The sequence below is a fragment of the Branchiostoma belcheri genome, unplaced genomic scaffold (genome assembly GCF_001625305.1).
Source record: "Branchiostoma belcheri isolate BF01 breed outbred unplaced genomic scaffold, Haploidv18h27 scaffold258, whole genome shotgun sequence".
In the NCBI taxonomy this organism is placed as follows: Eukaryota; Metazoa; Chordata; class Leptocardii; order Amphioxiformes; family Branchiostomatidae; genus Branchiostoma; species Branchiostoma belcheri.
In genome coordinates, this window is record NW_017803863.1 from 140,945 (window position 1) to 164,145 (window position 23,201).

The 23,201-nt window shown below is 43.8% G+C and overlaps 2 protein-coding genes across 3 annotated transcripts in view; one reads left to right on the forward strand and one right to left on the reverse strand.

Moving 5' to 3' along the window:
* The first annotated feature begins 298 nt into the window (after positions 1-298).
* Positions 299-17,858, forward strand: LOC109471755 (microtubule-associated protein futsch-like). Of its 2 annotated transcripts, none has more exons than XM_019771109.1 (16): positions 299-439; positions 979-1,199; positions 2,034-2,201; positions 3,506-3,595; positions 4,353-4,507; positions 5,052-5,193; positions 5,799-5,909; positions 6,856-7,003; positions 8,192-8,284; positions 9,095-9,195; positions 9,795-9,916; positions 10,542-10,851; positions 11,918-12,046; positions 12,608-15,276; positions 16,576-16,758; positions 17,177-17,858. In XM_019771109.1, exons 2-16 carry the CDS (start codon positions 981-983, stop codon positions 17,472-17,474), a joined length of 4,938 nt encoding a protein of 1,645 aa, XP_019626668.1. In that variant the 5' UTR covers positions 299-439; positions 979-980; the 3' UTR covers positions 17,475-17,858. The 2 variants fall into 2 exon arrangements, with proteins under 2 accessions (XP_019626668.1, XP_019626669.1); XM_019771110.1 differs by having other exon boundaries at positions 324-363.
* Positions 17,859-19,854: 1,996 nt separating this feature from the next.
* Positions 19,855-23,201, reverse strand: part of LOC109471756 (glutamate receptor ionotropic, delta-2-like) — a 56,552-nt gene continuing 53,205 nt past the window's right edge. Inside the window, exon 15 of the mRNA XM_019771111.1 lies at positions 19,855-20,073. Coding sequence (XP_019626670.1) covers positions 19,916-20,073 — 158 coding nt within the window. The 3' untranslated portion in view covers positions 19,855-19,915. The remainder of the gene's footprint in view (positions 20,074-23,201) is intronic.

The following is a 23,201-nucleotide window of genomic DNA, read 5'->3' on the forward strand; positions in this document are numbered from 1 at the left end:
CACTATTGCATGACCCCATAGGTATCTACATAAAAATCTATAAATGCTAAGGGCAAGCTTTTATTACGTGCCCTCCTGGCTAAGTTATAGTCCATATTACAAGGGGTTCTCAATGAATAAACAGCTTGACTGTTTATTCTTAAATATTCGGCAATGATCATTTTGTTGGGAAACCTGGTTACCTTTTATTGCTCATTACTTGACGTGCATGAGAAGTGTGGAACGTGCCGTTGCAACGTGCGCTATGTACAGCGACATTTCGAACGCCGTTCCTACCCAGTGGTATGGAACACATAGAACGCCTGGAAGCGTCCGTTGCGATTTGTTTGCTTGAAACATAACCCAGATCGACACGTCCTTCAGGTCAGTCACAAGTTGTGTTTTACATGAAGAAACTTTACTGAATCTGACGGGAATTTTGTTCCACCGGAATCTGGAGGTATGGCGCTACATCACAGTAGAGTCAGAAATGTAGAACGTTTTGTGCTTTTCCATGTCAATTCTTTTACACGTTCAGTGTCCACGTCACGACTTTTCGGGGTTTGTTTCAAGTATAGTCTGTGTAACCATGTTGTAACACAAACTCGGCAACCGTAAAGCGATTTAATCAGGTATTTCAAGTATTGTCTCTGTCCCAATGATATTGAAGACGAAGAACATTTTATTTTGAATTATACACTATATAACGATAAACGCACAACGCTGTTCAACCTTCTCTCCGCTTGCTCAACAGAATATGTTACATTTCATGCTATAGATAAATCTAATTTCATACCTTACTGTGTACAAATAGGTAAATATATCGAAGAATGTTTAGACCTTAGAACAAGTAGTATTAGTTGACTCATCTATTGTTCTGTACGTAGGTTGATTTCTCGTACCCATGTAATTGTCTGTATATCTACATGCGGCCTTAGACCTTACGAAAGTCGCTGCACTTTTGTTAATGTTGTGTCAATAAAGTTTGTAATTTGTCAGAAATGGCGACCGTGGAGCGGCTGAACCTGCCCCAGCGGACGGGTTCGGCTCAGGGCTACTTCGTCATGCCCAAGACTTGGACTTCTCATCTCGGCTCGCCGGCCCGCGGGTCTGACGTGTCTCTGCCTGAATGGATGAACTACTCCCTGGATACGAAGATGCCGCTGATACCGGGGATAGAGAAAGCTATGGTGCTGTACACAACCAACCTGGGAGAAAGGGTAGGTTCTGTCATGTCTCTATTGATAGTGTTTGGAGAGATGGGCTGCATCAATGTAGTATTGGGGGAAATTTCTTTAATATTATAAAATCGATGTATAAGGATGTAAATTATGCTGTTAGATTAGACAATGGACTATCAAACCCCTTTCCGTCTGTATGCGGAGTAAGGCAGGGGTGTAACCTTAGCCCTTTGTTATTCAACTTATTCATTAATGATATATCTACGTGCTCTGACCCCACGAAATGTGATCCTGCAGTCCTAACTTCAAAATCTCTAAATTGTCTATCATTGGCGGATGATCTCGCTCTTCTATCATCGTCTAAACAAGGACTACAACATTGCATTGACTCTCTTGAAAATTATTGCAAGAAATGGAAATTGTCTGTCACTGTTTCAAAGACTAAGGTGGTTGTTTTCGCCAAAGGTTTCAAGAAGAAGGCAAAGACAAATTCCATGTTTATGACAAAGAAATAGAAATCACTGACAGCTGCACCTACCTCGGCATTCCCTTTATGTCCTCGGGCAAATTCAAAACTGCCACCCACTTCTGTATTAGTTAGGGTAGCCTTATGAAAATGTAATTGATATGTACTTACTTAAGTTAACAGATTTGTACCCATACTTTGTACCCTGTTCAACTGTTGCGCAATAAAGTTATTATATTGATGTAGTCTATTGTGTTCCACACACTCACCAAATGAAAAGTGTTAATTTATTAAATAAACGGCGGGGATGTTTTGTAGTGTTTTAGCGGCCATTTTCTTTAGCTGTCGATGTCATGTTTAACTCTGCTTAACTCCAACTTACTTCCAACCACTACTGTACTCCCCAGCTTCACGCCAGACCAGATGACCATGACTTTGACCTGACGGACCCTTGTGGTCACCAAATGTCCACAGAGTACAGCCTCCTGCACGACCCACATCTCAAACCTTTCTACAGCAGCCCGAGGGTCAAGCACAGACTGGTCAAGAACGGCTTCATCACGGAGGACGGGAAGGTCAGTCTGGCCGGGCCGGCAGTTCTAACACTTTTGTTGTTCCATTTTGTCTCATTGACTATGGGAATATTTTGATTGGTGGTATTCTTTGATAGAATTATTAAATATTTTGCAAATGTATAAGTCATTTTCTTTAGAAATACACTTTCACATTTTATCGTTACTTTCGTGAACGAAATTAACTACAATCACTTGTTATAGATATAGAATACACCATGATACGTGTATTACATATCAGCCAGGGTACCGAGGGCTGGGGCCGAGGGTGATCCGGAATACGCCGTGTATTTTTATGTCATTCCTACCGGGAAAACATTCAATGCGAAATGTACCAGAAGTTGAGAAAATCCGGTGTCCCTAAACAAAACAAAAATGGTAACATGTAAACAGCATCAATCACAAGGTCCGATGCGATCCGGCATTCGAATTTTCTAAAGCCACCCTTATGAAAATCGTTTAAATCATGCAATCCACTTTATCATGTTTATTTCAAAACAGTTCCAGAGTATGGCAACTACTATTCCATAAAACTAATCTACCCGATACAAGCGTGTGTAGTGTTGGAGAATGTAGTATGGGATGTGATGTGTTTACAATCATTGGGTGAATTTCTAAAATCCAGACATTCTTTAATACATTGTCTGTGTATGCCATGCATGGATGTACTTACAATGGACCTATCACATTATTACGTCACAGTTTGTTTACCGCGATGAATGCCGGTCAATGTGATAGGTCCATTTGCTATTAAAGTTTCACTTAGATAACTCCTGGTATAGAACATGACAGACATGTTCACTCGGGTGAAAATGAGTACATTATATTGTCCTCTGCGTTAGTTTCGACATAGAAATAAGTTGAAATCTTGCCGTCAAAATATCTTAAAAGTTGGAATAAAAATGGGGCATCTGTGCACAATTTTCTCCACCAACTTATGCTTGGAGAGCAAAAATAACGTTGACAAACGGTATTCTAATGGACCTATAACATTATTACGTCACAGTTTGTTTACCGCAATGAATGCCAGTCAATCGACGTAGGGGTGCGTAGCGCGGTGTGTGTTTGTGTAGCGTTAGGCTTTTAATACAGTACTACTTTCGTCTAATGTCACAACTAAATCACCCATTACGGCATGTAATGCTGTGTCAACAAAACTAGACGCAGCAAAAATCAAACATACCCGACTTTGAAAACTTTATGCATTATGATCTTTATTCTTTAACTGACCGTTCTAGACTGTTCTTTAGAACAGGTAAACAAACTGATGACTCATCAAATAACGTTTCTTCGCTGTTCTAACACAGGTACTCTGTACTCTGAAGGAGTTTAACCAGTACAGACAGTACTTACGGAAGATAAGTCTGGACCATTACAGAAATGAACGGCGCAGACAGGTAAGGCAAGGTGTGTGTATAGATGGATGTGTACAAGTCTGTTTGTGTTTGTGTGTGTGTGTGTCTGTGTGTGTGTGTGTGTTTATGTGTGTGGTGTGTGTTTATGTGTGTGTAGTGTGTATGTGCGCGAGTTGTGTGTGTGTGTTTGTAGTGTAGTGTAGTGTAGTGTGTGTGTGTGCTGTGTGTGTGTCTGTCTCTGTGTGCGTAAGCGTGTGTGTGTGCGTACGTATTTGTGTGTGTAGTGTGTGTGTGTGTGTGTGTGTGTGTGTGTGTGTGTGTGTGTAGTGTGTGTTTGTGTAGTGTAGTGTATCTGTGTATGTGTGCTTGGGAGGATGCTCGTGCATTGCGGGAGCAATATTTACAACTGACAAGCACACGCGCCTTTGGCGCCAAGGCAAACGCTATTTGACGCATCAGACATCGTTAAGCAGAGGATTATTGCATGAAATTGAAGAATTTCCACAGCTATTTGCGGCCCGGGTATGATATAAGTTTAGTTATCTTACGAAAGTCGCTGTACATTTCTTTTGTCAATAAAGTTCTTGCGTTACCAGTCGGGCGCGCACTAATGAGTCGGATATATGTTCAACACATGTTAACCGTAAGAAACAATCAGGTAGATTATTGTATCGTCTATATGTGTGGGACTTACTACATCCTAAGGTTCTTCTTATAGCGTAATATATAGAACTGCATGATTTGTCCAGGCACGTACGGATGGACGCGTTCATGTGTATCTTTTCTGTCCCGCCTGTAGCTGGAAGATGCGGTTTTGGCGCGGGAACGTGCAGTACTGAAGAAGAAGGAAGACAAGGCGCAGACTGAGTCACTACAGATCATCAAGAGTCGGCGGGACAAGGCGAAGGAGACCCGACAGAAGCTGGCGGAACAGGAGGAGGCTGCCAGGCGCAGGTAAGACTAACACCAAACTTCGTGCCGCAGCGCCGCCCAGCGGAAAGTCGAGCTCATGCAGTTATTGCATGAGAAAGGTAACTTCATCGAAACGTCGGTCAAGTAAATGTCTATTAGGCCATACCAATTTAAATTGTTGGTTTTCGGACTCGGCTCTTCATTTTTTTCTGATTTGCAAAAAAAGAAAATCAACTCAAAAATGGTCATATTTTACCCCCACCAGTTAACGAAAGTCCCTTTGTTACAGTTTTTGCATCTATCAGTGCATTGGTTTGATTAAAATTTCAAAATTCATTGTTTATTTTAAATACTATCCCAGCCTTTTGTCGTGACGTCATGGCTCCTATCATAGCATTTTGGGTTATAATAGGATGCCTAGACCTGTTTTTATTTTTTTCCCCTGTCACTTCATATTTCTTCTGAAAAAATCCGAGAACCAACAAATTTTAAAAATTGGTGTGGCCTTACGTTGTGTTAAAAGAATCTCGTTTTGCAAAAGCAAGGGAAATTTTGGACTGATGATTCCCGTTTCTGTCTGCGTAAGGTACATGACGATGATGAGGAAGGATGCCACCAAGAGAAACCTGCTTCAGATGGAGAAGACTTTGAATCAGGAGAAAAACAGGAAGGAAAAAGAAAAGGAGTGGGAGAATCAAAGGTTCAAGTTCCAGTTAAAACAAGACAAGGTGCGCTATCACATTATTACGTCACAGTTTGTTTACCTGTTCTAAAGAACATTCTAGAACGGTCAGTTAAAGAATAAAGATCATTTCAAGTTTTCAAAGTCAGGTGCGTTTAATTTTTGCTGCGTCTAGTTTTGTTGACACAGCAATGCATGCCGTAATGGGTGATTTAGTTGTGAAATTAGACGAAAGTAGTACGGTATTAATTAAAAAAAAGGCCTTATATTAGGCTAACGCTACACAAACACACACCGCGCTACGCAACACTGTACAATATAAACGTCGATTGACCGGCATTCATTGCGGTAAACAAACTGTGACGTAATAATGCAATAGGTCCATGAATAAGTCAAAGTTCTAAAAGCTTACCTCCGATCTGAATCTTTGCACACTGAACACATTATGAATCGTACTCGCGAAACTCTCTTCAAAGATCTACTTGCCTAACGTAGATAAAGGATTTTCTTTTTTTGGAGGCTAAAGGGACGAGGGTGCCGCGGAATACCCAGGCATGCCTTTTGGTTGGAATCTGAGACATTACAGGTAATAATTTGCACCAGTCACCCATAACCTGGCCTTGCCTCTTTTCTGTGTTGGTGTCCATGCAGGACCGGCGGAGGCGTAAGAAGATGATGGAGTCGTGGAAGGTTGAGGAGAAGGAGAGACAGCGGCGGCTGGACGAGCGCAGACGGCAGGAACAGAGAGAGAAAGAGGCAAAGGTGACAGCTAACGTTACACTTCTAACCCCTTCTGTCATTTAATCACCAATGCATTCACCAGTTTCCCATCCCCAGAATGCAATGCGTAAACAGGGGCTAACCCTCATTTGCATAGGACAAGAAGGCATCGGAACGATCCTGGTGACGTTAAACAGCTTGCTTTTCACTGTGTTTTGAGGTGTTGGGGCATTTTATGCTCAACATTGATTAAATAACTACGGGTTAAATCTGACAACAAATAGAGAATGAAGGTTTTTGTGTTCTTTTCAACATGGAACATGTGGTTTGTAACGTTACAGCATCAGTAAAGCGTCATCACTATAATGTTACAAACAATTTCATTCTCTATTTCTTGTCAGATTCGACCCATAGTAATTTAATTAACGTTGAGAATAAAATGCCCCAACACCTCAAAACAGAGTGAAAAACAAGCCGTTTAACGTCACCAGGATCATTCCGATGCCTTCTTGTCCTATGGAAATGAGGTTTAGACCCCTGTTTTCGCATTGCATTCTGGGGATGGGAAGCTGGTGAATGTCCCCATCGGAATGACCAAGAATTTCCTGTAAGTGGTGTTACCACCGTGTCATCGGGTGGCGTAGTGGTAGATCAATCGACTGTCAACCGGGAGACCCGGGTTCAATCCCGAGTCGTACCCAGGACATGTGCCCGACGTTGTGTCCTTGGGAAAGGACTTTCCGCACTCCATCCAGGTATGGGTACCTAACTTCGGTTGGGGAAAGCCTTGTGGCGCCGAATGTGGAAAATGTGGAAAAAATGTGGAAAAAATATGTATCATGTATCATTATGTGTATTATTATGTGTATCATTACCATTTGTATTATCTGATTGTAAACCCTGCCAATTCAGCACTATAAGGCTGCGATTGCACGGGTGATGCTTGGCCAATAAACCATTTATTATTATTATTATTACTTATCTTCAGACAATGGAACACTTTGTGGAGCATGCGCGGTTACGTGCGCTGCAGCGGGAGGAGATGTTACGTGTTGAGGAGGAGGAGAGACTGAGGAGACAGGAGAACATCCGGGCACGCGAGGCCGCCATCCAGGCACAGCGACAGAAACAGTACGGTCAGTCACGACAGTGGTTAGGCCACACCAATGTAATTTGTTGCTTCTCCGATCGCCCTGTCCATTTTTTCTGATTTGCAAATTAACTGCAAAATGCTCAATGAAAGACATATTTTGGCCCCCAATGGTTGAAGAAAGTCCCTAAGTACCTATAAATCTATTGTTTTGATTATAAACCAGCCTGGTATGTTCACTTCATGGCTCATATTGTAACATTGTAACATTTGGCATGTTTTTTTTTCGCCCTGTCGCTTCATATTTTTCTGAAAAAATCCGAGAAAAAACAAATTAAATTGGCGTGGCCTTAGCAGAAAAATTTGTCCCTTGTTCTCTTATCAGTTCGCCGACCTTATTAAGCAATCAAATCTCTCCATTTCTTGTGGAGAGAAACAGGTTTGTGAGAGTTCATTTACTTACTTCACATAACGGAACGGGTAGGTGTTCTGTACGATTTCTACATAGACACAACTGTGTCTTCTATACAGAATACATTCGGATATCATCATTACATACGCGAACATGACGTTATATGATGACTAAGTTCCGTTCTTTAACGCACTATTGCGTTCTGAGTACGTCTATTTGCTTCAATATGCATTCTACAAAGGCATGTAAAGGTTGTTTTGAAACTGTTTTGCACGATCATATCCCCTTCTACCCAAGCACGGTATGCTTCTCGGGTTTTAGGGCAGACACCACATTTGCGTTGGGCAGTAGAGGCCTCAAAATGGATTGTAGTGCCTAGTTAATACCTTTGAAAATCCTTTTTTCTCTCGAAAGTTTGGTCCATTTGGGAGATTTTTGGGCTGGAAGGCACAGGTAGGGTCTAAACTTTCCTACTTTTGTCGTTTTGTTTATTTCACCAGTTAAGTGGGCGTAATGAGAGATGTGAGTGGTTAGGTCTTGTCTGGCCAGGCGGATGGATACCATGAAAAATTAGGTCAAAGTTGAGGTTTTGTTACTATCATCAGCTGTGGCGGGAATTTGACCCGGTCGACCCCCTGTTTCCTTTCTATTTTTGGGAATCAGACCCTTGTGGCTACCTGGTGCAGAAAAATTTTTGAGATTGAAGTATGGGCAAGTACTTTCATGAGGACTTCTAATAGTGTATTTAAGCATGTGGTCCTATGGCCAAATCTAATAGTACTGTCTGTCCTTTACCAGTTGTTTTGTTTTCCCTGCCCGCAGAAACTTTCCTGAAGAGAAAGCAGCGGCAACAGGAGCGGCGAGAGCGTACCCAGAAAACCCTGCTGCAAATGTGGAGGGACAAAACTAAAGCAGGTTGGTTGAAGAAGATTCTACTTTACTATGTCTACAATGTTGCTGCTTGCTCCACTGCTACATTTACTACGCAGGGCTCGAAATACTGGGTGCATGTGCACCTTAGTGCACCCAAAGTTGGAGCTGTGCGCCTAATTTTTTTCAATGGGCGCACTGGTGCACCCAAATATTTTTGTAGTAATTTTTAACATTAGAAGTGTATAATAGTATACCGGATATTCTTGGTCTCCAAGTATCAGAAAAACCATAAGATCTTTGTTATAGTAATGTTTAAGATTTTGAAGTTAGCTCTTATCTTAGATTCAAGCTCAGAAGAGGAGCAGTAAGACGTGCAATAAGGTTTTGTTTCATAAGGTGCACCCAAAAAATTTTGTGCACCTAATTTTTAAGGTTGGGTGCACCAGTGCACCTATTCCCAAAAATGAATTTCGAGCCCTGCTACGTGTCCTAACCTTCTTCTTAAACCCTCGTAACATGCTGCCGGACTGACTAACCTGTAACGTTACATGTACATGTTGGGTCCTGAATATGATGTCTCAGTACCCATGTTAAGTTACAACTGCCTCCAAATTTGTTTGAATATAGCGTTAGAAGTGAACAGATTATGTAAACGAATCTTAGGACAGTTTATAAAAGTTGTGGTCCCCAAATTTACGTATGAGAAGAGATTTCATACAGGCTTTATAGCCCTTCTAGCTATAAGCTATATGACGTCTTCTAGCTATATGATAAGTTTTCAATGTATAGAACGTTTTGGCTTTGAAGTGTTTCAAAGCACTTTACCAAACCGATTAAATCACAACTGTGCAGACCAGAGTGGGGGGAAAGCAGACGGTTCGGGCGGCGGTAGGACCGGGCTGTTCTCCCGCTTCATGGGCGTGACTGAGGGGGCCGAGCCCGCGAAAGGAGAAGTAAGTAGTAGCGGATGCGCCTTTCATTTTTGTCTGTCTATAAAAGTTCTCTTCAAATGTAGCCCTAACGTCCACGGATAGAGCAACATTGAATCTAAATTCAGATTACCCACAACTTTCTACAGTATATATACGTAGTGAACGTCCTCTCCATAGATGATGCGATTATGACCTTGCCTTACCAGTAGCCAGTTTAGCATTACTAACAATTTTACAGCGCATTTATTGAAATCAAAAACGTTTGTTTCAAAACTTCCAACGTCATCGGAAAATAGAAAGGAACACACTACTGCTAGGTCTCTGTTTCAACGAAGAAGGCATTGGGCTACCTATGGGTTAGCCTCCTTCGCAGACTTGTTGGGAGTCGGCGTTATTTTTTTCTGTGAGCGACGCGAGTAATATGCCGCGGAGGGACGATTTTGCTGCCGAGGGAGTTTTTTGCCGTAGAGACCTCTCTCCACTGCAAAAACTCCGCGGCATATTACTCGCGTCGCTCACAGAAAAAAATAACGCCGACTCCCAACAAGTCTGCGAAGGAGGCTAGTTATGCAGTAGGGAAGTCAAACTTGATATTGTAACGTTTTATGATTAACTTTCAGGCTGAAAAGAAAGGTTTAGATCTGGGCAGGCTGGTAGACCGTGCTATAGACAAGGCCATGGAGGACTTCGAGACACCCCCGTCCTTACCGCCAGGGGAACAGTCAGAGGAACCAGCACACAGGTTAGCGGGTTGCATGCTGTTAAATTTGTGGCGTCGTGTGGTGTAGTGGTACATCACTGGACTATGAAACGGGGAGACCCGGGTTCGATTCCGGGTCGTACCCGAATAAGTCCGAACATGCGCCCCGACGTTGTACCCTTGGGAAAGGTACTTTACACGACTATCCTCACTTCACTCAGGTGAAAATGAGTACCTAGCTTCGGTTAGGGGCGTCTTATCGGATGGGACGTTAAAATGGAGGCCCCGTGTTTGAGGAGAGACACACCTCAAGAACGTTAAAGAACCCACGTGGGCGGAAGTGGAACAAACCATTATGGTCTAAAAAGGGGTAGGGAATTTTCACGACCAGCCTCGTAACTCCTGCTTCTCCTATTGTTCTCCTTCTACTCACTACTTGTGAGGATGTTTCTGACTCAGGGAGAAGAGTTGCTGTTACAGTTCTATACCTCTAGCTCTATGCCTAGAAGTGGCCAATGGCCTTGCATATGAGCGACACTGTTAATAAAATGCCTAACCACTGGCATCTGATTCACGCTATGAAAATTTTCGTCCCATATCACACTGTCTATTGGTAAGAATTTCTTTCTTGTGTTGAAGAAAATAAAGGACGATTTCTTTTTTTCAGATCAGTGGAAGAGATCGCCGCGTCCATCAAAGAGCCACAGGAGACACCTGTCACGAAGAAAACAGTGAAAAGAAAGTTCGGCACAAAAGGGAAGAAGAGGTCAATCAAGTTCAAAGTGACCAAAGACTCCATGGCACGCCTGAAGAACGAGTTCCACGGGGCACAGATGATCGACATGGATGAGATGGAGAGACAAGAAGAAGAGAAGACCAGACAGGCAGATCTGTTGATCAGGCAGCTTCAGACAGACTTCCCCGGGGCTAACGTGTCGTTAGAGGATGATGATGATGATGAAGAAGAAGAGGTCCTGGTAAGTGGCACACATTTCTCAGATTCCTGTCTCACGTGGAGAGTATGACGAGCACCCATGGCGCAGTCTTTTCGTGACTAATGATCTATATAATAAGTGAGTGGAAAATGAATTTCATAATTATTTTGCGTAGGTAAACAAGAAAAAACAGCAAAATGGGTCTGTACAATGGCATTAAATCGTTTTTTTAACAAGTTTTTTAAAAATTGTCTCTCAATTGTCACAGAAAAATGCGATAAGGTCGCTCTATCCAAACTGCAGATAATCTTGGAGCAAACTACGGAGGCCCATTGTGGATTCTGATCATTTACATGGCATTTGCGCTTACTAATAGATAGCTTCAAGAAAAGGTTGTCGAACTAGAATGGCACTGTACGTTGTCTAAAGAAATATTCTGGAGAAGTTCTGGAGATTATATCTCTACGTTGTAGGTAAAAATAAGGTGTATTTGATTCATGTTGTTCGTGTGTTGGTTTGAACTCCTGTTGTCCTGTGTCATCCGTACACCCCCCCCCAGTTCCTCCCGTGCGGTCTTCTAGATTTAATGGACCAACCCGGGGAAATTACTCAAATAATACCCAATGCAAAAAGACGGTGTCTACTGATCTTTTTGTTTCAGATTTAGCATGTTGTTAGCGTGTTGTTCTTTCGTGATCCACCTCTGATTGAAATATTCAAAATGCATTCATCGCGTTTTTGGCGACGTCTCAGGGAGGAGCCTAATGGTCACAGTATTGTGTGCAGTTTGCAAGAATTATAGGAATGGAACAGGCATGTTGTCCACAGGAATGGAATGGAATGTCCACAGGCATTTCTCTGACCCACATCTATGCCCACATTCCTGGAAACCCTTGGGAAGACCTCCCTGCCCTGGTTGGCCCTACTTTCTGTGACCCTGGGGCTCTGTATCTGTCTAGGAGTTAACAGGTACCAAGTCTTCCTCAAAATCATGAAATAATGAGGAATGATGGCAGTGCCGCATGCAAACAATAACCCTAACATCAACCACCGTCGCCATGTATGTTTTCATTACCACTACAGTCTTTTTTGCCGTCTCACCTCACAGGAGGAAGTTGAACTCCAGCAGGTTCTTTCCCGCTCAGAAACCACCCTACTGCACATGCGCGCAGCTGAGATCGTCAGGGCTGTCATGGAAACCGTCTCTAAGGTGATAATACCCCGGATGTTGAGCGAGGTAAGTTTTACGTCAGTTTTATAGGCCAAATGACAATCTCGTTCAAAACTGCATTTTTAGCTCAGTTGCTTTTCAGCAAAGCGTATATTTCAGTTGGACAGGTCGGGGGAGTTGCAAACTTGTCTTATAATTTGAAAAGTGGTTCAACGTTAAATGTCTGACTTGAAAACCTTACATTTTAAATTTAAAGAGTTTTAACTCTTCCGAGATATAGACACATAGTAAAGTGCTTTGCAGTCCGTTAGGCCATGCTGATTTGATTACATGGATGACATCAGAGCGTACATGAATTTTCGTCTGTTTCCAAAATGAAGTCTTAGCAAACTAGCACCAGTTTTGGGGTTCCCAAGTATGCCATCCATATAGTCAAATCAACACACACGCACACACGGCTTATGTGAAGAAGGTCACGTGTCTGTAACCGTAACTCTCGCGAGATTACTTTTGAAGTGATTGGTCATTAATTATCCTGATGAAGGCGACAGTGGTCGTAGAAAATTTTATCTCTGTTTAATCTTTGTGATATGGAAGTTCAACATTTTACTATGATTACCAACACAGATGGACATAATAAAGCAGACGGCAAGAGAGTTTGTTCCGTGGGTGATCGGCGGTGTTCAGCAGGAACTTCGCAGGTCCGACTCGCGGGTCCTCAGCCGAGTTGCCAGTGACATGGTGACGTCAGCTCTGGAAAAGTTACAGACAGAAATGACGGAGGACGTTCAAGATGGTGGCACACACCGAGCCAGTCGGGCAGCGAGCCAGCTGGTATCTTCTGTCATTGATGGAGTGAGGAAGGAGTTTTCCAATGAGGACATGGTGCAGGGCAGAACCAAAGAAGTAAGGACATCCACGTCTGACAGCAGCCTTCTGAGTCAAACAGCTCGTGACATCGTGGCTTATGTGACGGACAGTGTGACGAAGGAACTGACGGGCCAGCGTGCAGATGGCATGTCCGCCATGTCAGCCACAAAGTCGTGCTCAGACACGTCTGTCATCAGCCGCACGGCACGGCAGGTTGTTTCTTCCGTGGAGAATATAGCTAAAACCGCGTCGAAGGTTGAGCCCGCCCTTTCTGAGTCTGAGACAGTCCGGGAAATGGCCAGCCAGATCACGTCGTGGGTTCTCGAAAGGGTGCGGCAGGAAATGGCGGACGGGTCGTCAGAGGCGTCTGCCGAAAGTTTCGACGACAGCTGTCTGGAGCGAGAATTACTCCGGACGATGCGAGCCGACTCCACGCCTGTCGACGAACCATACTCACGGCCGTTATCTCCTGAACCGTCCAGCGACGTGGAGATATCCCGGGCAGGATCCAAACAAAGCACCGTTTCAAAACCTAAAGTGTCGAAGTCACGAAAGCCATCCAAAAGCGAAATCACTTCAAGACGTGTATCCATGGAGTCAGTCGGAGTCTCTGCTAGGGCGTCACCTTCCAAGGATGCCATGCCGTCAACATCTTCTTCCAGCCACAAAGTAAGGCTTTTGGCGCTGACATCCCGGACAAGTGTAAAGACATCTCCAGTAACGTCAACAACACGGCCCTCCCCGAAAACGTCCAGAAGCAAAGCCATGTCTACACGAAAGTTGTCCAGAACCTCAAGAGAATCTGTTACCAGTCAGTCCAAGAAATCGAAGTCCGACAGTGTCGTAAAGAGATCGTCAAATAAAATAACATCAACGTCTCTTAGCAGTCACGCCATGTCACCCACAGCATCGAAGTCATTTCAACAACGATCTAATGAAAGCTTTCGATCGTCAAAAAAGACTTCCTCACCAAGTGTCCGACGGTCGTCTTCAAAAGTGTCCTCGACAGTAGATGACAAAGTCACCGCCGCAAGTACTGCAGATAAATCTGACGCAGGATCAACGGACAGACCAGCAGAAGCTGCTCCTCCTAAAGACGGAACAATTTCTCCCAAGAAATTTGTGTCAGCAACCCAAGCTTCTTCTGAGCACAAGGAGCCTGTCCAAAAAACGTCTTTGCAACTTGAACACCAATCCTCCAGAGTTTCTCCGAAGTCACCGGCTTCTGAGGTCATACAGCCGTCAACACAGACACAGATGGGTAAGGCATCCGGGCAAACTTCCAGTGACTCTAACAGCTCTGGGAGAAGGGCGTCCATATCTGCCCCTGGTATAGACGTCAGGCGGTCTAGTTTGAAAAGCCTGAAGGAAACACCTGTGCGCGGCAGGTCGAGTGGAGTTGTAGTGCGCAGCGGCCCGTCCATGTCGGGATCAGATGTCAGGGGAATACAGGAGAAGCGGGAAGAACTGGAGTCGACAGGTTCGAAGCAGAGAGTTGTGAAGACGGCACCGTCGACTCCTCTTCCTGAAGACGATGCCGGGGAGTCCGTGATGCCGTCGTCACACTCAGAAGGTAGTGTTAAAGCCAGGACGTCTGTAAATAAAGTAAGTTCAACGCCGAGCGCCTGGAGCGCACCACCTTCTAAAAAGACGTCGTCCCGATCTCTGACTAAAACACGTGATTCACAGTCAGATCTGACGTCACCATCGGGCACAAACGTCTCAGCCAGGAAGTCGACATCAAAACCTACGTCACAAACAGGTATTGCTACGTCACAGTTAGGGTCTAGTTCGAGAACGCCATCGTTCGAGAAAACGCCTTCCAAGTCCAGTATCAAGGCCAGTTCGTCCAAATCAACCTCAAAAGTAACAACAACATCCCGTTCAAGCAGTTCCAGTCTGCGAAAAACAAAGTCAGGGGCACCCAAAGGTATTGCCACGCCTGCTTCGGAAGCAAAGTCGGGGACAAGTGTTCGTTCGTCACGATCAGGTGGTAGCAAAGCATCGTTAGTAAAAAACACTAAATCTTTTTCAAACGTAAAGCCGTCACAATCCAAAAGCAAAGACAGCATCAAAGATAAAGCGGAAATCAAAGTTGAGTCAAACACTTCCAGACAAGAGTGTGAAGAGATAAAACAGCCTGGGGAGATGGAAGGGGATCTTGATGAAGATCTACACCTTGACGACGACGAGGGGCGAGACTTCGAAGGGGACACCGAGGAACCTTCTGCCAAGGACATGCAGCTGCTTGGGCGTGAAACAGAGATGAGTGACGTAAGCGACGCCGAAGATGAAGAGGTACTGACAGAGACGGAAAATGTGGTCATTAAGAAGAGAAAGGAGAGTCTTGTGGGTTCAGGGCCCGAGGAGGAGCCAACAACAATGCGCGGATCCAGAGCTTCGATGAAAAGTTATCGGAGACACAGGTGAGTTCGTCGTGTACGGTCATCATAAAATGAACAATTAGAAATAAAATGCGTTTCATCTTCCGCTACATTTGGGGAGCAATATCTACAAATTATCTATCTACAGAGGTAGTTTCATATACTGCAATTTTTCTATATTCATGGGACGGGCACTGATTCTTATCTTACTGATAGCGCTAGCGGAGCGCTGTTCGAAGTCGTAATGTCGAGATATTTTTCTATACACTATTGCCTAACCCAAGAACGTTCCAGAACCCAAAGGAAATACCAAAGTTCTTCATGTTATGATCAGTCAATAGACCCATTTGACTTTCACGGATCGCATAAACTGCTTTCGTCACAGGGGGGACATTTCGAAAGAACGTCGTTCTAGAACGCTGATGTCGAACGCGGCTTGCGCTCGCGGTGTCCCCCCCTGTCAGATCATTTTTTCCCTAAAAGGTAGCTGTCTATTTTCTCGGTAATATATGCGGAAATGACAGGGAAATAGGCATCAACTTTGTATGGTGGCATTCCGTACGACAATTTAAGGTTATTTTGTTCTGTGACTTATGCAGTTTATGCGATCCGTGAAAGGAACTTTCAAAATTACCCCCTGCGACGTAGTTTCTATTCGAAATGTCCCCCCTGTGACGTAGGTTGCATTTGAAATGTCCCACATGTGACGTAGTTTCTATTCGAAATGTCCCCCCTGTGACGTAGTTTGTATTTGAAATGTCCCACATGTGACGTAGTTTCTATTCGAAATGTCCCCCCTGTGACGTATTTTGTATTCGAAATGTCCCCCATTCGAAATGTCCCCCCTGTGACGAAGTTTGTATTCGAGATTTCCCCCATGTGACGTAGCTTCTATTCGAAATGTCCCCCCTGTGACGTTGATTGTATTCGAAATGTCCCCCATGTGACGTATTTCTACTCGAAATTTCCCCCATTGACGTAGTTTGTATTCGAAATGTCGCCCCTGTGACGTAGGCAGTTTATGTGATCCGTGAAAGTCGAATGGGTTGAACAATTGTTCAACCTGAACCATCTCGGGGCCACATATGGGCGAGGTACTTCATTGAGTCGTGTGGACGTTTGTACCAGCTTCCATTAAAGCATGGGGGTGATTATTGTTGTGGAATTAAAAACACTTCAGTGCTCCTCACCCTGGTCAAGTAAAGTAGTGATTTTTGATGACGTTGAGGTCTAAAAGGTGCCAGTTAGCAGTACACGTAGATGTCATTTGGTGCCTATGATTGTTTTATCCTTGGATGAAACATTATACCGAATCCGCTTATTCCCGTTCCCCTCCACCAGTATCGCCGGGTCCTGTGCCACTATGGAGGTGGACCGGAGTGAGTGCGCCCCGCTGGCGCCCACCATGCAGGGGCGGACCGTGGACCTAGATGACGACCTTCGGGAGAACCTGTCGGCAATCTCCGTCAAAGCCAGCTACCAGGACAGGATGCAGGACGAAATAACGCCCCGAAACTCTTTCAGGTGATTCTACTTTCCTCTTCTTAGTCCCTACAACAGAAGGGGTCATTTACAAGTGACTGTTCTCCAAAAGTGCGACACTCTACAACTCTATATACTACAAGATCTATAGTGGCAACATCTATAGTGGCAACATCTATAGTGGCAACATCTATAGGGGCAACATCTATAGGGGCAACATCTATAGGGGCAACATCTATAGGGGCAACATCTATAGGGGCAACATCTATAGGGGCAACATCTATAGGGGCAACATCTATAGTGGCACTCCTCTTTCCTCGTTTAGAATGCATTATTTGAATTATGAACAAACGACATGTAGTACTAATAGAATATTAAGAAAGGGGCAGCATCTCAGGAGTATTGCAGAATCATGTATGTCATACAACGTTTAAATGCAATAAATGTTTGTATTTCATAGATGTCTACAGAGACCTGAGCTGTCCAATACGCAGGGACTAGAGAGAGAAGAGTCCCTGAGGTCTCTCATCACGAAACGGCGCATGTCCATGCCGTCAGGCGCCACCCTGGCCTCTTTCCGCGCAGAAAACTCCTCAGAGGACATTGTTCAGGTCAACACCATGTTTGACGTCGGCGAGTTTTCCCGGGGAGTCCGGCGGTACTCAGAGGTGCCGAGGAAACCTGAGGGCACTTATCGGCCCGAGGTAGACTCTTCTGCAAGCCTGGAAAAAATCCTGGAGACCAAGGAAAAGCCTTGATTTCCACGTGTGGACATGGTGTTTGGAAGTCGGACGAATAATCTGGAGTCATAATTTCCGTGATGATGACTACCTAACACCAGTATGCCCCTCATTGTTGACTTTTGGTTAAGTTGCAGTAGGAAAATTACAAAACCCGGGCATATGTCCTGATTCAGAATTCATCCTTATGCAATTTCTTTGCGATGATTTATTTATTATGTTGCAGTATATTTATGAATGTTGCCGTTTTAGTCGTCAAAATCCCAGAAGTATTCACTTAAACATGACTTCTGTACACGTCGCATACACACAAGCATTTTTTTGAAATGTCTTTTAACTGCACATGTAAATGGGAAATTTATGGTGATGATGAAGTTGTTATTGTGCTAAATAAAGTTCAACAAACATGATAAACCTGTTTCCATATGTGGTTATGCCAGTGTTTTCTACAGAAGGCCGACTGTGTAATTTCCTGTTGCCCTTACATGGTACATCGACCTGTTTGGGTGTACTACATTTATGTCCTACCTGGGCCGCGATTGCGTTCGATACGGGTGTTCCGGCCCGTGTGATAACTAGCGGTACGGCCCGGGTGTTCTTAAGGCGTCCGGCCCGGGCCTTCCAAATGTTCCATAGAAAGATTCGAACGCGTTTCACCCTAACCGCGTGCAACGCTTCCGAAAATTCGAACACAAAATTCGGACGTTGGAATTGATGTTGTTGCATTGTTTAGGTTTAGGGACACCAAATGTTTGCCTATTTCGCATTAAAAGGCGTGTTTTCTTGGGTGGATATGACATAAATAAAATACAACACGGGGTATTCCGTATCGCCCGAGGTACCAGCCCGACCGCGCGTCGGATCGCCCTCCGGCCGAATCTTACAAATATGTACGGATACAAGATGGTCGCGTTTCCAACGCAAACGTTCCATCTATCAAATATTTACCGATTTACAGGGACTTTTCGAATCGAAACTTGTTGACTTCACGATACACAAACAAACAAACAAACAAACACCCCCTTCCCCAACACTCGAGATCGCCAGGACCACTCGATCATTTAGGATCACACAAAATGGGTGAGTTATTGGAGCTTTTGTAAATTTCTTGTTTTGTATTACCTTATTAATTATACCAATAAAATGTGGCGTCATGTGGCGTAGTAGTAGAGCGTTCAGCGCTCAAACAAGGGGACCTGGGTTCGATCCCGTCCGAACTTGCGCCCCGGCGTTGTGCCCTTTGGAAAGTCCCAAGTCTTCGACTGGCGGACGAGAGCAGCGAGCGCTAGGCGGGCTGGCTGGATCAAGGCGGACCTTGAGCGTAACCAAGTCATCCGGCAGCTCACTGCAAGCAACCCAACCGGAACCAGTAGGAACTGACATGGTATCCATTGTCTCTTGAGACAGAAAGATGCCAACATACCAATAAGGCTGTTAAGGTGTCAAAGCCTCAAAGGTCTCTTTACAGTTTAACATTTCATTAGGCCACACCAATTTAATTTCTTGGTTGTCGAATTCGCCTCTTCTTTTTTATATGATTTAAAAATAGATTCTGAATCAACTCAAAAATGCTCATATGTTGCCCCCAACAGTCGAGGAAAGTCATCTTCTTCCTAGTTGTTACAGTTTTCAATATATCAATGTAGTGGTTTAAATAAAAGTTTAAAATTCATTGTTTGAATATTAACCCAGCCTTTAGTGTTGACTGCATGGCTCATATCGTAGCATTTGGGGATGTCTAAATCTATTTTCATTTTTTTTCATCGTGTCGCTTCATATTTTTTTCCTGAAAAAATCCGAGAACTAACAAATTAAATTGGTGTGGCCTTAAACATGGAAATATGCAGGTATGAAAATCACATCATTTATCATTAAGGAATCATGCCAATTTCGTATGAAGTTTGCATCATGTATACATTAAAGGTGCACCTGACATGTATGTATACAATTATGTAATTTCCTCGTTGAATAAGCGTATCAAAATTAATTTGCATAATTTGTATACAATTGTGTAACCTTTGCCTAAACTACCTGCATGCCAAACATGACTGACATCTGTCCATCCTCGCTTCAGTTATCGGCTTATCGCCTTTACATGTATATTCTATTACGCCGCTGTAGTACTAAACCTAAAGTTAGACCAAGCTTCTGTTTTAATCTATAAGATATGAGTTTGTTTGTCCTCTTGCTCGACATTTTAGAGAAATGTTAAAAGTACACATTTGAAAGACCATGAGAATTTAGACAGATCTGTGTGTAGGCGTGCGTAGTGCTGTACCTTTGCGTGGCTAATATCGTAATGGTAACAATTGAAATTATTTTTCTCGATCTTTTTTTCGTTTACTGATGTGCATAAGTAAAATGTAATCAGTTTTGTTATGCAATCTTGCAGAAAAGGGATGAAGAAGTCCTTTAATTCTGGGAATTGTGAAAGGGTCTAATTTCAGACACCATCCTCATCACAGAGGTACCGAAAGGTCCTTGGAACTTTGGCTTGAATCCGTCGCCTCCGCGCCGGTGTAAAACTGGGCTTGTTCCTTTTGAACCTCGTCCTGGTGCTGAGCTGCTGACGGCTGGACAGACGGCACCACCACGATGTGAAGATCCCCACTGGCATCTGACGTCACGGTGACGTCAGAAGGTGTGTAAGCAACGGCGTTCTTCTGATTAATGGAGCCATTCTAGGATAGGAAAATAACCAAGTCAACAGGTACGGCATTATCAACAGGGGGCGCTGCCTAAAACATTGTTGCATTTTGCTTTGTCAGGTTAACACTTGCTCCTATTTTCCATGTAATTTTCTCGGTTTCCAGGCCTGTTACTATCACTGGAGCACACACAATAACTGTACTCACAGATAGTTAAACACACGCTACAAATCTGCCAGACACATTCGGACCGGTCGCCACCGTGGTTCGTTCGAGTGGGCCGAGAAATTCTGAAAGACGCGGCAAATTTAGGAGCACGTGTAAATCCGCGTTTCGATTGGTTAGGGCGGATCAAGTTTACACTGTGATTGGCTAAGACAGGTCTTCCCCCCTCCCGTGCTCACCACATGATGGAAGTCCACTTGTACATCACTATGCGTAACAACATCAATTCATGACCCCATAGGTATCTACATAAAAATCTATAAATCGTACCTCGGAGGGTGGAGATCTTCTCTCGATATTTTTCCTCCCGCGGGCCACTCTTTCTAGCCCCGCCATGACACAAGCCAGCAGAATGCCTCCAACCAGAACGAAGAACACCCCGGAAAATGTCTTCAGATTGAGAGAAGATGACTGAGGTTTACCCAGCATGCACCTGCCATGCCGTGGCCACCATTTTTCCTTCATGGCCTCTAACCTTCCGTTTTCTTGTAGTTGGAGAATGCTGGGATTTGGAAACAAATGCGTATTACCGTCTATTTGTATCATAAACTATTTAAGTTGTTAAGACTTTTACGTCATTCTGTTATCCTTGTATCCTATGCATCATGTTACTCAGTACGATGTACATGTAACATCACATTCTGATGTATGCATTTAGCCCCATGTGCATGAACATGAAAATAAATAAAGATTCATCATAAGTAGAATCATACCCTGGGCGTGATGCCCCAGTTTGGGGCCTTGCCCAGTACGATATAAATATAGAATACAACACGGTGTATTCCGTATCGCCCGAGGTACCAGCCCGACCGCGCGTCGGATCGCCCGACGGCCGAAGGCCGGAGGGAGATCCGATCCGCGGGAGGGCTGGGACCGAGGGTGATGCGGAATACACCGTGTTGTATTTTATTTATGTCATACCCACCCAAGAAAACGCGCCTTTCAATGCGAAATGAGCGAAAATTTGGTGTCCCTAAACCCAAAAAATGCGACAACATCAATTCCAACGTCCGAATTTTGTATTCGAATTTCGAAATCGGTGCACGCGGTTAGGCCGAAACGCGTTCGAATTAGAGCTGTGTACCGGTACGCAGTACCGATACTGTACCGGAAAAATTGATTAGGTACAGGTCCAAAATACCTAATCCCTCAGTACCGGTACTGTACCTAAATAATTTCACACCAATTTTATGCCTATTTGTGACCTCAAATGTGTAAATAGCTGGTTAACAATGGGTCCCTGTGTAAGGACAGTGTGTTCATGAAAACAAAAACACTTAGTTTTGCCTATATTTTTTGTCTGAGCATTCGCCATAAACAAAGAATACACCTTAACTATCAAGTTTATTTATGTTTTTTTGTTATTGAAGGAGTTCAGAAGAGCATATAAATTGGTCGAATTGTTCAGGTACAGGTTCAGGTCCGGACCTGTACCTAAACCTGTGTACCTGTACCTGTACCTAAAATTTGTTTAGGTACACAGCTCTAGTTCGAATCGTTCCACGGAACATTTGGAAGGCCCGGGCCGTACGCGGTAAGAACCCCCGGGCCGTACCGCTAGTTATCACACGGGCCGGAACACCCGTATCGAACGTAATCGCGGCCCAGGTAGGACATAAAGATAGATACCGCACAATCATTAGGCATGCCTTTGGTGAAACTTACGGGCAGAGTAACAAGTTAAATCACCAGTTCTCTTCCTGTCTGAACGGATGTTGTACATATTCATGACGGTACAGTCGTTTCATGAGTAACCTGAAGTTGATTTCGTCAAACTACTTACGCCAGAGAGACTTTGTCTTTCAATGGATGTCCCTGTGGAAAAGCGATGCCATAACCCCTCATCTGGCCCGACTGCTGTACGACTGTGAGACGACAGTTCGGGTCTGTTCGTACCACGTGTTCTAGTACGGCCTTGTCCCACACGAACGCGTACTGACCTGGAGTTCTCGGGCACAGATGAACATGATGAACTTTATTGCTCGACAATCGTACATGGTACAATGTGTGGCAGTAATACAACAATACTACAAAACTAAACTATCTTATTACATTACTTACTACAAACTACTATCTATACAGTATAGATGATATGGTTTCGCTTATGAAATAAAGTATACAGAAATTGGCCTACGTAAGCAGATATGGTAGTTGGACATGACAATAATTCATGGAATGTATCGTACTGTGTACCAGATTGGGTGAACTTTGTCTTAGTGGTAATAGTCTGTAACAAAGTATCTCCTTCTTTTCTATGGTGGGACAAGTCATAACAAAGTGAAATTCATCTTCAATACTCTCATTACATGTGGGACAGAGATGATAGACACATCTGATAGGGAAGCTACGCTGGCTAATGTTTTCTTAAAGATCTATTCCTGAGCTTGTCGAGCTCCCAGCTGTCTATATACTGACATATCATTTCAGAATACATCATTCGGAATAACTTTCAACAGCAAAATGATTCGGACCTTCTATATCCTACTCAGGCTCAGTATTAAAGAAGAGATTGGCAATGGGCTTATAACTACAACCTCGGTTAAACATATATGGCCCCGTTCATGATTGGATTTCTGTTGCGAATTGATTCGATTTAAAAAAATAAAGCCATTCATTTGGGAACATGAACGCTCCAAACCGGTTCCGTTGCGATTTATTTTGAACCACCTCGCAAGGTGGTCTGAAACGATATATAACGATTCGCATTCGCACCTTTTTGGCTTTTGCGGCGAATCACTATGGACTAGTTATAATGCTGTCTGAAATATGGAACGCTATTTTCCGCAAAAAATGATCTTGCAATGACCCGTCATGAGGGTCAGGGGTCTGTGGTATTGTACCCTGGGTGCCAAACTAGTATCGGGCCGTTAGC